We start from the raw sequence: 15,103 nt of genomic DNA on the forward strand, positions 1-15,103 counted from the left end.
GAAATGAAATTAAAATAGTTTCATTTGTGGTCTACATCTAGGTGGATGTACCGTTTCCTCCGGCTGCAATTACAATAATTCACGTCCCAATTTTCTCAAAAGTGGAAGTTTCACAAAGACATAACCTACTGTACCTTTGTCCTAACAGGGGAACATAGACGGTGTCTATTTTCTGGGTTTGTTACTATTTGATTCCAGCAAAACCAGCTGTATGTAGAAAAATACTGGGCCAGTAGGGTTTAACAGGCTGTGCAGGTTCCTGCCGACTGTGATCACTACACGTGTATTAACGTTTACATTTCTAAGCAGATCATTTCCCTCCACTACAGCACAGCAAGGAAGTAGCCTATTGTCCAGGGATCAAACAGTGACAGATGTTTTAAAATGCATCTGGAGAACTCCACAACTGCAGGGACGCCAACAACTTCCATATTTTCCCAGTGTGCTAGACTTCCCTGCTGTTCTATGGCTTTCCAGATACATAGTGTTCAGCTGCATCTCCAGCAATGACCATGAAATTGAACAAAGAGCAGCTGAAAATGGCTGAGAGCCAACTGAAAAAATATTCACCGAGATCACAGCAGCTCAGTCCAGTCCGATCTACTGTATTTATTCATTTCTAAGGATCAGTGTTCGTCAGTTTTAACTTTAATTATTGATAACTGATCAATCTATTCCTGCATTATAATATCTACTGATTTCATTTTTAAGGTTTACGGTTGTTTGCTCCTCTACAACAGAGTCAGATCAGACCCTGTAAAGTTTTTAGTAGACAGATGGCCAGAGTTCAGTGTCATTATCTACAAACCACAGCAGGAACAGGTAACTTCTTGTTTGTGTATTTAAAAATATGATCGTTTGCTGTATTTATGCAGGCAGTAAGCTCTCTTCTTTTTGTTTTTGTTTTTTTACAGAAGGGTTATCTTTTCAAAGATATGCTGGTTTTTGCAATTGATGAAGCTATTCTAGATGAAACCATAAAGAAGCCCTGTTACTGACTGGACCAGATACCTTTGTCTTGAGATTAACAATAAGAACAGTTTTTTTGTTTTGTTTTGGTTTTTTTTTTCATGGTCTCTGGAAAAAATAATTTGGAAGTCTGTTTACCTCTCAATCTGTTGTTTTTTTTTTTAGCACACTGCTCTTCCCTGTTGACCCTAAATGATCGATGAAATACTGTCAGTTCACTTGATGTTTTATTAGACATGATTTTTAGACTGTGGGTATACAGTACGTGCAGCTGTTAGCTTGTTTTTAGTTTTATTATCTATTCTTTAATTGTGTTCAAAGTCCTCCAGCCTTTATGTCATATCAGTTAGTGATCTGAGAAAGACAGCACCACTACATGTCTTGTTTCTTTACCACAAGGGCAAAGATCAGTCTCTCTGTGCTATTACTGTGCTGAGATAAATACAGGACAAGATGGTAGAAAAAAAAATTCAGTAGGTATTAGAGTAAAAATAAACAAGGGGAAAGAGTTGTACTGAGAGGGGGATTCATATCATATGGTAACAAACCCTCTATTCTGACTATATAAAAACACAATTGTTTGCTACAAAATATCAGATCAACAGTTTGGCATATTTTGATCTTCCAAATACATCAACATTTGCACACTTAAGGTTTCAAAGTTGGAATCTTTCATCCTTTTTTAAATGACACATTATCTTAGTAAAAAGAAGTACCCATATCGAAATAAGTTTCACACTTTTATGATTTGCTTTTCCATTAACAAATAATAACTTCATCATTTCTGTCCAAGGAACTTGTCTTCATCACTGGGAGACACTGAAATCAGTGGCATCAGAAAAAGATGTGCCCATCAGAAAAGTGGCTGTTTGTCGCAAAATGACACTGGAGGATGTGTCCAAGCTTCCCTCTATAGACAGGTAGGATCTATCTGAGCAGTGATATCATGATTCTAGTGTGAGACAAAAATCTGTATCTCAGGTTTAATAGCTCAATTCATGAGACTGGATTCAGCCCTGAAACGTCATCTGCTTTGTTCCACATCAGCTCAGGGATCTCCGTACGTTCTCTGGATGAATCACACATCAGCCTGGTGAATCGGGCATGGAGGTTTGGAGACAATGAGATGTCTGTCAGAATGATCCAAAACATAATTGTAAACTTTCCCTCCTGCTGTGTGCTGGATGCATTTACTTATACATAAAATTCACAATTAATTGAAAACAGTGGATTAAAATTATTTCAAAGGAATAAAAAAAAAAAAAAAAAGAACGCATTCTCACCATTTCACCTCTGTTCTCTGAACTCCTCAAGGCGTAGCAACCACGTTTTCCAGTACTCCAACATCAGCTCTGAGCTCAGCTGATGAGCGTGGGCAGGTGTGCCGTCCTTGTAGGCTACTACAATGAGTCCATTTTCCACCTGCAAGGAGGAAAGATCAGTGAAATCTTTGTGGTAGAAATACAGTCATCACAAACATTAAATATTTTTCAAAATCCATAAACCATCTTTTAATTAAGAAATCTGACGTCAGGCTGGGAGACAATTTAACAATCCAGGTGAAAATTAGAGAATTAACATTTCATAATTTTTCTCCTTAGATCACCTGGTATTTGTAGTTTTCATCACTATTCAAAGCTCCAGCATAGGCTGCCACTTGAATAGGATTGTCATATGTGTTGCTCAGGAATGGTTTGGGCTTATCTGACGTCTTCCAGTCAATAATGCATAGTACACCTCTGCAAGCAAAAACAGGCTGTGACTGTAGTGAGAAAGGTTTGTTATGTAAAAACTACAATCCACCTGTGTCTACAAATCACCACATTTACCTGTAGCGAGCCACACAATCCACAATGCCCAGGTAGTTCAGGGTGTCGTGCTGCACTGTGCTTTCAATAGCTCTCACTGCACTGATGTCCTCCAGTATGTGGGAGATGCTCTCCATGTATCCCAGTACCTCAGACGGATACTTTGGTGCTTCTGAAAGACTTTTGTCCTTCCATGTTGAACCTGACATCAGTATGTCCTCCAGAGCTGAATGGAAAAGCTTCCCTTGCCTAAATAGGTCTGATGGAAAGATAAATATTGGCTCAAATATGAGATACGCTAAATACAATTAGATGTTAACTGTTCATGTTGTAAGACTTACTCTGAGTGTATTCCTTAAAGCCATCCTCTCCAAGCTCTGCGATCATCCTCCTTTTCCATCTCTCCAGGTAGAAGATCTGCTCTGGGGACAGGGTCTGCTGAAGAATGCGGGTCACACTAGGTACAAAAGACCCGCCTTGTTCCCTTTTTAACGAAATCCGGACTGGAGGTCCTGACTCTGGCTCTTGGGTTTCCTCGGTCGTTTCGCAGCGTAAAAAAGGATGCAGGGTTTTGGGCACCCTCATATCTGGTCTGGGGGGAGGCGTTCTGACAACAGGTCCATACATGTGCTCGTCTTCGGCTTGGAGGGTCTCGGGGGTTTGGGAACTGACCCTGGAGGACATGACGGACTTGACAAGAGAAGTGTAGCGCTCACGGTCCACCGAGCTGTACGGACTGTGTCTTCTGGACGATGCCAGACAGTGACAAGCAGAGAAGTGGCTCACAGAGAGGGAGGTGCAGTGAGGGGCGAAGCTGCCTCCAGCGGACACCACACGTTTAACGATGAACATGTTGGCGATTCTGACACAACAAACCTGGAGGACAGTGATGTATTGGCTAGCTAACCACACGTGACTACAGTGATGTGCGTTATTTTACAGTACATGTAAGATGTTTCGCCTTCAGTAGTTGTAGTAGTAGCGACGGTACTTGCCCCAACTTGTTCCAGTGTGACTCGTCCAATCACACATAAATGTTTCTAAACGACGCGCCTCGTTGGGTGCACAGATTTCCGTAGCTGGGAGTTGAAGTTCCGGGTGAGATGTCATGAATGCCGTTTTGTCGGTAGAAACTACACTACCCACAAGGTATAGTGTACCTTTAAAAGACATCCGTGTGGGTATTGACTTAGCGATGGTTCTCTTTGTAATTGCTTCCATTCGTTTATTTTCCCGCTCATTATGTAAAGTTAGCGCCTATTAGTTAAAGACAGCAGACTGCGACTGTTAAAAACAAGTTATAATATAAGACTTCGTTAAATTAAAATGAATATGATATGACTGATTAGGTCGAAAACCAATAGAAGTGTTTGTAAATCTGACACTGTCCAATCAGATCCACGTTAAGGCGGGCTCTAATGTTTCATCATGAAGAAGAGGCTTTGACAGCTAACTCGTCAGCAGGAAGAGCTTCCTCTATATAGTTTTGTTATTTGGATTGTTGGCCCTTTCTGGCTGCTGCTTCGAGGTCACTCCCATCATGACATCTATCGCAGACGAAATCAACAAGGATAAGGTGAGTTATCTAACTAAATAGGGCTCAGCGTGTGTCCCCAAATTCAGCTCTCGTAGCATCAAGGCAGCTAATATTAACATTAGCTTTCTCCAGCAAACATGAACTAACTGTTGCTCCCTGTCTGCATCACGTTAACGCTAGCCTCGGGCTAAAGCTAGCTGACGTGTTATCGATAAATAAACGAGTAGCGCCAGTCTACATGTTAAATGTTTGCTAATGTCACCTAACTCAGACACCGTGTCAAAACATGTCACTGCTTGTTGTTCATTGCAACAGAACTTAGAGTTAGCCTTAAAGCCTGTGTAACAACAAACTGTGCTGGGAATCGTAGTAGGTTATGAGTGAAGCCATGTGTTACACTTTATTAGCAGAGGTTCATACTGGTTCATACTGGCAAATGATACTGGATTGGGATACGACAACACTGTACCACCTAACCTGTTATTTATAGTTAGAAACCAGCTAATACCACTATCTAACAACATACAACAACATGCACGTACAAGTCAAGACAATGATTTTTATTTAGGCCATAATAAAACTGCTCAGCAAGGATGTGAACTAACTCTTTAATTTAAAGCCCTGGGCTTGGACCCTACTCTGAAAAAAACAGGGCCTCCAGATCTTTTACCCAACACTCAAACCCTTCAAGCTAAACTCATGGACGAGGGATTTCCAGGGCTTTGGTTTCCTGTATTTCTAAATTATAAAGGCCCCTGTGCACATTAAGCTTTTTTTGGTCATCTATCAGCAAGCTCTATGAAATCACTGCCTTACTGTTTGAGATTTGCTGACACTATTATATTTTTAAATTATGAACACTGACTAATTACATTACCAATATTCAAAATGCAGCAGCTGAGCTTGATAACTGTTTCTGTGGTGTGCAGATTGTTTATTCTTAATTCCTCTGACCCCGGTTCAATAGGTGACATGTTAAATAAATTGTAACATCAAATCAAAAATCGAAATTTATTAAAAGCAACATGAAGTGACCACAAAAAAAAAAAAAAAACTGAAGAAAATGTAAGATGAGATCACCTAACTGATTATTTTGGATAATGCTGGTGTATTCATTTTCCTTAGATGCGCTCTGTGTCTGTGGATCTAAACAATGATGCATCTCTTCTTATTGACATTCCTGATGCACTCTGTGAACGGGACAAAGTCAAGTTTACTGTCCATACAAAGGTAAAAATCTGTTTGTATCCCAATAATGACACATTCATGCGCATATAATTCCTAACCTTAAAAATATTCCAGAAAGTATTTGTTGACAAAATACTATTATTTTACTCTGTTCCCAGACCACACTTAGCTGCTTTCAGAAACCTGAATTCTCCGTTCCCAGGCAGCATGAAGACTTTATCTGGCTACATGACACTCTTGTTGAGACAGAGGATTATGCTGGTCTAATAGTAAGTTGGAATACTTGTAGGAATGACATATGTTGTATCACTGTCACTGTATTTGTTGTGTCCTCAGTGAAAAATTATAAAAATAAAACACAGCTGCACTTTTTTGTTAGCTGTAAATTCCAGAAGAACCAAGTGACTGTGCGTTTGGAAGATATTTTAATAAAATTTTACCATTGCATTATACAGTACAATAGTTTAACCAGTCATGGATGTTTAAAGTAGTTTTTCCCTGCTTTGTCTTTCTTAGATCCCTCCAGCCCCCCCAAAGCCTGACTTTGAGAGCCCAAGAGAGAAGATGCACAAACTGGGGGAAGGTGAAGCCACAATGACTAAGGAGGAGTACACTAAAATGAAGCAGGAGCTGGAGGCGTGAGTGTGACACTCAAAACATACCACATTGCTCTGTATCTTTTAGACAATGTAATGTTAGAAGCTTTACAAAAAAAAAACAAAACATTTTTTTAAAATTATCTCCTTGCTCTATTATCTGTATAAAGGATGCTGTTTTCTTTTCTTTTCAGCGAGTACCTGGCTGTGTTTAAGAAGACTGTCCAAGTGCATGAAATCTTCCTGCAGAGATTATCCTCTCACCCCATTTTAAGCAAAGACAGAAACTTCCAGATTTTCTTGGAGTATGACCAGGATGTGAGTTCCCCAAAATGCTGACTTCCTTTCCTGAGTTGTCAGTTGGAAAGAGAGGAAGTAGCAGTTACTAAGTACTTAAGACACGTGACTTACATCCTGCTGTGATCAGCACTTATGCTTATTTGTGTAAGCTTTGTCAGTCAGTAGCAGTGGGATTTGTTAAACCGGAACTAAGGGTTATGCAGGTGTTTGATTAAAAGGAAGAGACTACCTGTGTTTGTAGACTACACTACAACAGATAACAATGAGTGATTGTTTGAGCTCAAACATTATTTTAGTTCCTAGATAGTTCTGCTAATACACATAATAAGTTCCAACAAATAAATCATACTCCTCTCACTGATAACTAAGAATCCTTTGTAAATTTTGTCATTGTAGCTCAGTGTAAGAAGAAAGAATGCCAAGGAAATGTTTGGAGGATTCTTCAAAAACATGGTGAAGTCAGCTGATGAGGTCCTTATCTCAGGAGTAAAGGTGGGGCTTCTACATGCTCAGCTTACTTGTATGTACAACAGCATTACAGACATAGCTCCGACGCCACTTCCTCCATTACCTGTGTGTTTGTTTTCCTACACAGGAAGTCGATGACTTTTTTGAGCAGGAGAAGACGTTCCTGCTTGATTACTACAGCAAGATAAAAGATTCCACTGCCAAAGCAGAGAAGATGACCCGCTCACATAAAAGTATTAGAGAGCATTTTAATATTCCCATACTAAACTGGATGTTGAGTAGTACTGGACTATTCACACTGATTGTAAGCTAGGGTGAATGAAATTCTGTTTGGTTTTGATTTTTGACTTCTGCTGTTACAGACATTGCAGATGACTATATTCACATCTCTGCCACTCTGAACAGTATTTCTGCTGATGACAGTACAGCAAGCAAGAAGTGAGTGTAACATATAATGGAATGATTTACACCACGCTGTTGAAGATTATAAGCATTGGTTCTCTGTTGGCCTTTTGGCTTTCAACAGATCAGCACATTATGGGTGATTTTCAGGATGTTTGGTTTGATTGTTAGTTGTATGATATTTGTATTGAGTCATGTTTTTCAAAGACATAATTGTAGAGATTTCCCTGTTGTCGCTTAATTTTTTTTCTCAGGCACTTCGAGAAGTTGTCAGACCTGTTTGAGAAGCTCAGAGTGAGTAGAACCTAATATTTGAGAGAAATATGTTCTGTGGTTTATTCATGCATTGTGGTAGCTCTTTTATGTGTTTATTTGTGTGTCTGCAGAAAGTGGAGGGAAGAGTAGCATCTGACCAGGAGCTGAAACTCACAGAGCTGCTAAGATACTACATGAGAGACATTCAGGCCGCTAAGGTGAAACATGTTTATGTTCTGCGTGTCATCCAAGTAAATCTAAATCATTTAAGGGTAAAAATAAAGAGAAAATAATCTTCACCACTCAGAACTAGTCTTTCTCCAATATGGTATCAGTGATATTCATATTTGCTATATTCAGAATGCTCATTAAGTTAGTATTCATTCAGACTTTAATATTAGCATTTGAGGATCAACTTTGTTCAACAAATCAGAAGTGCATGGTGCAGATGCAAACATGAAAGTAGATTGATTTATTGGATATCTGGATATTTTACAGATAATTACTTGTGTGTGTGTGTGTGTGTGTGTGTGTGTGTGTGTGTGTGTGTGTGTGTGTGTGTGTGTGTGTGTGTGTGTGTGTGTGTGTATAAACAATGTATGAAGGGAATTAGGTTCCCTATTCACTCTTTCTTAAGTCAAACTATGTGGGTCATGTCTGCTAGGACCTTTTGTACAGACGAGCCCGGGCCTTAGCTGACTACGAGAACTCTAACAAGGCTCTGGATAAGGCTCGACTGAAGAGCAAGGACATCGCCCAGGCAGAGGAACACCAACAGCAGTGCCTGCAGAAATTTGACAAGCTCTCAGAGTCTGGGAAGAAAGGTTTGTACATTCATGTGTAATTGATGCAGACTCAGTCTCTTCTTGTTTCTTTGTGTGTGTTTTTAAAGTGCACAATATTTTCCTCCTAGAGCTCACCAGTTTCAAGGGCAGGCGAGTTGTGGCCTTCAGGAAGAACCTCATAGAAATGGCCGAGCTTGAGATAAAACATGCCAAGGTGAGCAGCACGATACAGCTGACTTATGCCTGAGTGTGTGTAGCAGACCGCTCTCACTTACGTTCTGTGACAAAGTGTGGTGATATGTTTACACTAATAGAACATACTGGTCACATAGTGTAGGTATAGTGTAGTTGAACTGTAATGACCATTTTCCCTTGCACAGTCAAAGTCTCATAACTCAGCTCAGATGCACCTGAAAACTTCATTAAAGTTTCTCAGCGTGCCTTTGATTGGTTTATTATAAATATCTAAACAAAGAATTAACCAAGCAGTTCTTATACAGGTTTCCATTCAGGCATATGTCCTGTACAATTACCAACTTTCACTTCCATATTTTTACTTAATCACTGTTCTGAATAATAGCTGTGGTACATCTTGTAAGAGAACCGGTCATTTGAAAGACCAGACAACATCCCCACTGTCAGTGGAACTTGAGAAGTTTGATTGTGTTTAGAAATTAAGCATAACACAACCCCAAAGTCTTCCTGCATTTCACTGTTTACACAGCACTTCATACGGTTATGACAATAAACTAACTCAGGTATTTACATTCGTGTAAACAAGTCATAATGTTATCCAGGTTCATGATTGCTTTCTTCGAAAGCACACCTTCAGATCATCTCACTGAGCGTCAGTCTGTGCGATTGACTAAAGAACTAAAGAACTTTGATTTGTACTGACACAGAACAAGCCTGGGGATGTTTCTCTCTCTCTCTCGCTCACTGCTGCTAATGAAAGCAGCACACACAAACTGAAGATCTGCTTGTGAAGATAGATGGCAGACAGTGAACAAAAACCTGAGTGTCTCACAGCATGCCTGTTTCGTTTTAAAATCATCCACCCCGCATATTCCAGTTACCCAAAATCAGGACAACAATTCTGTTTCCATATATAATATATGTACTATAGTTTACACATGCAAACATCTGAGTAGTCAACAACCTGATTAAAACTGGGATCCAACTGTGCAGTTAAACATTTAATTTGTTAGAACTGAAATAAAAGATGAGTCCTTGATGTGAACTACATTGCTAGCAATTAGTGTTTTTTAAAAATGAGACAGAAAAGCAAATTGTAAGATGATCAATAACACTTGGCTTTATGCTAAATGACTTTATGCCGTGGATCCTTGACAAGCATGTGCTATAGTGTACATAGTGCATATTACTAATACTGTTTTCGTCTTACTCCACAGAACAATGTGACCTTATTGCAGGGATGCATTGACCTGCTCAAAAGCAACTGACTGATGTTTTCGAGTATTTCTGTCCGACCATCACCAAGTGACCAGGCAAAACAAATGGAAACCTGGGGTCCCAAGGGTCTCACATGGACATTACTCCAAGCCCTATTTCAGCTTCCACCAGGGATCTGATGCCACTTTAAAACCCTGCACAAGACTGAGCGTCTTATAAGCAGAATGTCTTCATGTTTACAAAGTCCCTGTTTTCTGGTCTGTGGTCCATCCTTTTCCATTATTTATGGGAGTCTAACACAATGTGAATTCTTCGAGAGGATGAGATTGCCAACGTTAAGGTCTTCCATATTTTTGCAGCACCAATAGAGGTGAATCCCTTTTTTTCAATTCTTGTTTTCTCATTTTTACATTGTGCACAGTAGAAATCTTCCTTGTATACATTTAAAATACCTCTTTTTAAAAGGCTTGGGGAATGCTTTACTTGTTGCATAGCTGTAATTTGTTTTATGGTTCATATGCTTAATCTGTTGGGGCTTTTTTGTTTGCTAATGGAACAGTTTTACAGAAGCAAAACTGGCGCCTGGAAAAAACATCCTCATGCTCTGCATTCCTGGGCTCTGAGACTAGTGTATAACCAAACTAACCCTCTAGTAATGAAACTCACATCTGGCGACCCAGATCATCATCATGTGTTCAAAAATAGCTGCACTTTGCCTCAGGAATGGACAGTTGGATCAATCCTCATATTCTTATCTGGAAGAAGTGGCCTCAGATCCCAGAGTTATCAAAAATGAAAATCTGTTCTGCAAAAATGATTGAATCAGAAATCACTCTTATTAAAGACCATGACTTTGCATTTTGGTTTTATTTGCACGGAGCACTAACAAGACCCCTCACTAGATGTATTATGTCCTCTGCAGCTTCTGCACCCAGGCTACTCTGCTTATTCACTCTGTCCTTTTCAATTTGTAATTATGATTGTTGTTCTTTATTTTCCCCTAAATTACCCTTTATTATTGATGTGATCTAATGTATCAAACCTGATATATCTACCAGACCTACCAGTTTATTTAAACAGTTGAAAATAAAAAGATGCACTTAAATAGTGAGCAAGACGGTCACGACCAGGCTTAATGGAGTGTTAAAATGCATTAGTTTTTTAAGAAATTGAATGTATTTCTAATGGATACCAACTGTGTGAAGTCCTTTACATGATGCGTTTTCTTACAGAATATTAGCATTTTATAAATTTGTAATAACTACATTGAATAAAATCCTACTTTCCCAAGTTTGGTCTGTCCCATTGTGTATTTGATTTGTGAGTTTCTTGGACATCACAGGTTTCCAGTCTTATGAATATACGCTGTAGTTATCTTCCTGGTACCACTAGATGGCGGTATATGTACGCTGTATTTTACTTCAACAAAAGTTTGGCGTGTGGGCTCTTGAATTTAAACACTGCTGAATTCATGTTTGTGTTAAATCCATTGACCACAGTGGATCCTGATGGGACAGTGTGGTGGATTAGGTAAACTCTGAGGAAATGCCAGAGTGCTCATGGGAATCACCACTACCAGAATGCACATTTCCTACTTTATGAGCAGCACTAAGCAACTTGACCTAAACAAATAATCTGCAGTGAGACACTACAACCCATGTGTACTCCATCAAATACTTTCTGCTGGGACTTTGCATTACAGCCCATGTACCTTTATTGAATCACTTTATACTGGTTTGCGGGGGAAATCCCAGTGACACAAACTGTGTATTGGAAAAGTCAGGGTGATAGTGCTTAGTAAGTCTTCATTTATCAGCAAATATACTGAAATGGGACACGGAGCAGGAAAGTTGTAACAATCCTGGGGTAAGACAGAATATGCCGAACCTGTCTATGACGGATTTGTCAATATTGACATCACCAGCGGTGCAGTCACAGTGACCTGTATAGTTGGGTTGATTTGCTGATTGGCTGAAACCACAGACCACAGCCAATGAGCTTATAACACATTATCGGTACAAACACATTAGTTTGGCAACTGCAATCAGAGCAAACAGCATTTGAAAGCACAACATCAAAGAACTACTGCTATGCTGGCCTCTTCTTGGGTATTAACCTGAGATGTCTGTTTTAAGGTGTCAAAGTCTAGACACTTACTTTCAGAGAGCTTGTGTCACGGCACTGTCCAGATACCCTGTATGTATTTACTGCATGTCAGTGTCAGTCCAAAATTCAGTCTCTCAGGTACATTTTGTGCAGCTGCACTTCAGACCATTATAAGTTTGCTCAGCTTAGAAACAGTAAGTTTCCTTTTTGCCTTAAAACTGTGAGGTATCTTAACTTAGCTTTAATAATTTCTTCATTTAGGAGTTTTGAAAATGTAAAACTTAACTGTACTTTAGGTAATGAGTTTAATTACCTTAAGGTACTAACTGAAATAAAGAGTTTAGTCACATTTACACACATATGAGTGCATTTAAAGAGTCAGTTCATCATTCACAGCGGCAGCTGTTAAAATCATTTTGTAGTTCAGACAACAAAGACAACCAGGTCTGCTCCCAGTGTCTTTAAGTTTATTTGAAGTAGTGACTGAATTCAGTACAAACTTAGCATTTTTTTATTATTGTAAAAAGAAACAACCGGGACTTTGTTTAACATGTATCATTGAAACACAGAATGTTTTGCGTCATCAATGCAAATGCAGGCAAGTCTGCTGGCTAATTTTAGAGTTGTGTTTCTTTCAAAACCCTCAGCACTCTAGGCTGCATTCATTTATCATTCTAAGTCAAACGAAGAAAGAATAGAGCTGCTCATGTTTTTAGGCTGTAGTGGCCAGAAAATAAAAGTGTTCTGTGATATTTCCTGTTCAGCATGGTGGAGGGGTTGTTAGCACTGTTGCCTCACAGCAAGAAGGTTCTTGGTTTGAAACCCAGCAGGGGCCTTTCTGTGTGGAGTTTGCATGTTCTCCCTGTGCTAAGAGGAATAAACAGGTATAGATAACGGATGGATATTTTCTGCCCTCTGTGATGTTATATAGTGTGCTGTATTGTGATGATAAAGAATTTCTTTAGCTGTTGATCTGATCACAGAAATAAAACAGGTGATACAATGACGCACTGTGATGATCTGCAATTTGTACTGGTATAAAGGAACAAATCTACTTGCTTCACATACTTGTTTTGTTGATTTTATTAATTTTCTTATCTCCTCTTGGTAACAGTTAGATCATTTACAGGCTCTAACGTGGGAAGATTGATTTTACACATATTCAAAGCATTCGGAGACGTAAGCTTTGGAAAGCCATTGATTATTTATTCTTATAGTTAAATCTTTTTGATCCCAGATATTTTTACTTTTATGTCAAAATCCACAATCACACACACAGACACCATTTCAGACAAGACTTAGCAAGAGTAATAAAGGTGTTACCGAATCTTTTACCATGGATAGATGAAGTGGACACGCGAATTCGTGAAGCATTCCTCATTTTAGTGGACAGCATGGTGGATGAGTGGTTAGCACTGTTGCCTCACAGCAAGAAGGTTGTGAGTTTGCAACCCGGCCTTTCTGTGTGGAGTTTGTATTTTCTCCCTGTGCTTGTGCGGGTTTTCTCCAGGTACTCTGGTTTCCTCCCACAGTCCAAAAACATGTATGTCAGGTTGATTGGTGACTCTAAATTGCCCATAGGAGTGAGTGTGAGTGTGTGAGGTTGTTTGTCTCTATGTGGCCCTGTGATGGACTGGTGACCTGTCCAGGGTGTAGATCAATGCTTATTTCTGGTTAAGAAATAAGCAGGTATAGAAAATGGATGGATGAAATGCCAAGAATTAACATGCCAGCATCATAAATACGCTGACTGTGTCTGTAACAGCACCTGCTTCCTATACCGCAGATCTGCACTATTCAACTGAAAAGTCATGATAAGTGCAGACAAAAGCCCTGGAGCAGGACTGAGGGCATAAAGCATGAAGGCTGCCTAAAGAACGAAACTGTGTCCTCTGAAGAGGCTCATTAGAAAAACCTGCACCTGCAAGGATTGCTGACATAACTGGACTGTGTGTGCTTCCTTAATGAAACAGAACAGGATGCTTCACCCTGGTGCCCATCAGGTAAAATTTGTGCACAACTACAAATTGTTAGATCCTGTTTTCCCATTCCTTTCTATTCGCCCGAGTCTCATGGTATAAAATAAATATAAAGACAACAAAGACATTCTCTCACTTTTGTAGAATCTAGCAGTTTATGGATTTCCTTCCTTGAATAATTTGGTTCTGTCATTATCATGACATTAAAAAAAAACTCAAAAGACCAAACATTTTGAAAGCTGGACACTTTGGCTAAACCTTTTCTATTTACAGTATGAGATCACACAACAGAATTACTTTGGTTGGCATTATTTAGATTTCACTGCTGTTTTTTGGTTTGTTTGGTTTTTTTTTACATTCAAATACCAGTAGACAAATACCACAGCAAGGGAGCAGCTAGTTAGAGAATGTGGCCCATGCTGAACTTTCAGTTTCAGATGGATTGGCGACTCAGTGTGAGAAACGAGAACTTGGTTATGTAGGCTGTCAACCAAAAAAAAAAAAAAAAAAAAAAAAAAATCACACTTATATTGACACTACACAAGATGTTCTTTGACTCAACTTAGGTAACATGTACTTCCACTTCCAAAACTGTTTCATGTAGCAGTTTTAGGAGAGGTTGTGTTAAGGATGCCCATAAAAACATTTTTGAAATGAGCAGGCTTTGGGTGTGGATGGAAAAAATGTTCCATTATTTGTGCCGAGGCGCTAAGTATTCCATTGACAAACCTCATTGCATAAATACACTAATACATTCTAATTATAATTTAGTTTTCTGGCTGTTAAAATAATAGAAGGTGTGGTGAATAAGGATTGTCAGAACCTAAACATCACTAATGCTAACAATGTTATCCTGCAACTTGTGCGTGACTGTTCAGGTGTGGCTAATGATAATGTCTGACAGGCCTACAGCCTTGCTAGAAAAGCTTACACCTGAATGTGTAAATGATACGCATTTGAAAATGGCCAGGGGATATTAGACGATGGTAAAAAGATGTCCTATTCTAATAAGGTAGAGTAAAACTAGAGACGGTTAGTGTCAACACTATAGTACAGTTCAATCTCACAGAAAACTATTTTAAAGTTAATTGAGACACCAGACAAACAGTAGCAGGCAGACTTTCTGGGAAATGTGCATGTGTTGAAGAAATGCTGCAACCAATAGATGGATGTGGGGTTTGAAGTTTACTGTGTAAATATCATACAGTTTCAACAAAGAGGATTTATAATGTGCATATTAGAACAAGGCAGTTCAGACTAATATGGCTTAACAGCCCTAAGGCTTAATAAAGTGACA

The 15,103-nt window shown here is 39.2% G+C and overlaps 3 protein-coding genes across 4 annotated transcripts; 2 read left to right on the forward strand and 1 right to left on the reverse strand.

The window, feature by feature from the left end:
* Window positions 1-28: 28 nt before the first annotated feature.
* LOC113131992 (glycine N-acyltransferase-like) lies at window positions 29-2,173 on the forward strand. The gene is given in 6 exon segments (XM_026309788.1): window positions 29-579; window positions 707-822; window positions 915-982; window positions 984-1,039; window positions 1,763-1,889; window positions 2,017-2,173. Coding segments are annotated over 6 exon segments (597 nt in total). The 5' UTR covers window positions 29-506.
* On the reverse strand, window positions 1,697-3,851 carry mgme1 (mitochondrial genome maintenance exonuclease 1). Of its 2 annotated transcripts, none has more exons than XM_026310262.2 (5): window positions 3,119-3,851; window positions 2,799-3,036; window positions 2,576-2,708; window positions 2,253-2,391; window positions 1,697-2,059 (listed from the first exon to the last, which is right to left on the reverse strand). In XM_026310262.2, the coding sequence occupies exons 1-4, from the start codon at window positions 3,627-3,629 to the stop codon at window positions 2,257-2,259; spliced, it is 1,017 nt and encodes a 338-aa protein (XP_026166047.1). In that variant the 5' UTR covers window positions 3,630-3,851; the 3' UTR covers window positions 1,697-2,059; window positions 2,253-2,256. The 2 variants fall into 2 exon arrangements, with proteins under 2 accessions (XP_026166047.1, XP_026166048.1); XM_026310263.2 differs by having other exon boundaries at window positions 1,697-2,099.
* A 344-nt stretch (window positions 3,852-4,195) lies between these two features.
* snx5 (sorting nexin 5) lies at window positions 4,196-11,015 on the forward strand. The gene is made up of 13 exons (XM_026310261.1): window positions 4,196-4,353; window positions 5,440-5,544; window positions 5,661-5,771; window positions 6,019-6,140; window positions 6,293-6,416; window positions 6,795-6,890; window positions 6,994-7,099; window positions 7,229-7,304; window positions 7,523-7,562; window positions 7,655-7,741; window positions 8,188-8,347; window positions 8,437-8,522; window positions 9,721-11,015. Exons 1-13 carry the CDS (start codon window positions 4,318-4,320, stop codon window positions 9,769-9,771), a joined length of 1,200 nt encoding a protein of 399 aa, XP_026166046.1. The 5' UTR covers window positions 4,196-4,317; the 3' UTR covers window positions 9,772-11,015.
* The last annotated feature ends 4,088 nt before the right edge of the window (window positions 11,016-15,103 follow it).

This window comes from Mastacembelus armatus, chromosome 15 (genome assembly GCF_900324485.2).
Source record: "Mastacembelus armatus chromosome 15, fMasArm1.2, whole genome shotgun sequence".
Lineage (NCBI taxonomy): Eukaryota > Metazoa > Chordata > Actinopteri > Synbranchiformes > Mastacembelidae > Mastacembelus > Mastacembelus armatus.

Coding starts and splice junctions, on each gene's coding strand:
- snx5 (XM_026310261.1), top strand. CDS start 4,318: ATGACATCTATCGCAGACGAAATCAACAAGGATAAG. Junction 5,772..6,018: donor AGGATTATGCTGGTCTAATA/GTAAGTTGGAAT, acceptor TGTCTTTCTTAG/ATCCCTCCAGCCCCCCCAAA. Junction 8,348..8,436: donor CTCAGAGTCTGGGAAGAAAG/GTTTGTACATTC, acceptor TTTTCCTCCTAG/AGCTCACCAGTTTCAAGGGC.
- mgme1 (XM_026310262.2), bottom strand. CDS start 3,629: ATGTTCATCGTTAAACGTGTGGTGTCCGCTGGAGGCAGCTTCGCCCCT. Junction 3,037..3,118: donor CTTTAAGGAATACACTCAGA/GTAAGTCTTACA, acceptor TCTTTCCATCAG/ACCTATTTAGGCAAGGGAAG. Junction 2,392..2,575: donor ATGAAAACTACAAATACCAG/GTGATCTAAGGA, acceptor TCCTCCTTGCAG/GTGGAAAATGGACTCATTGT.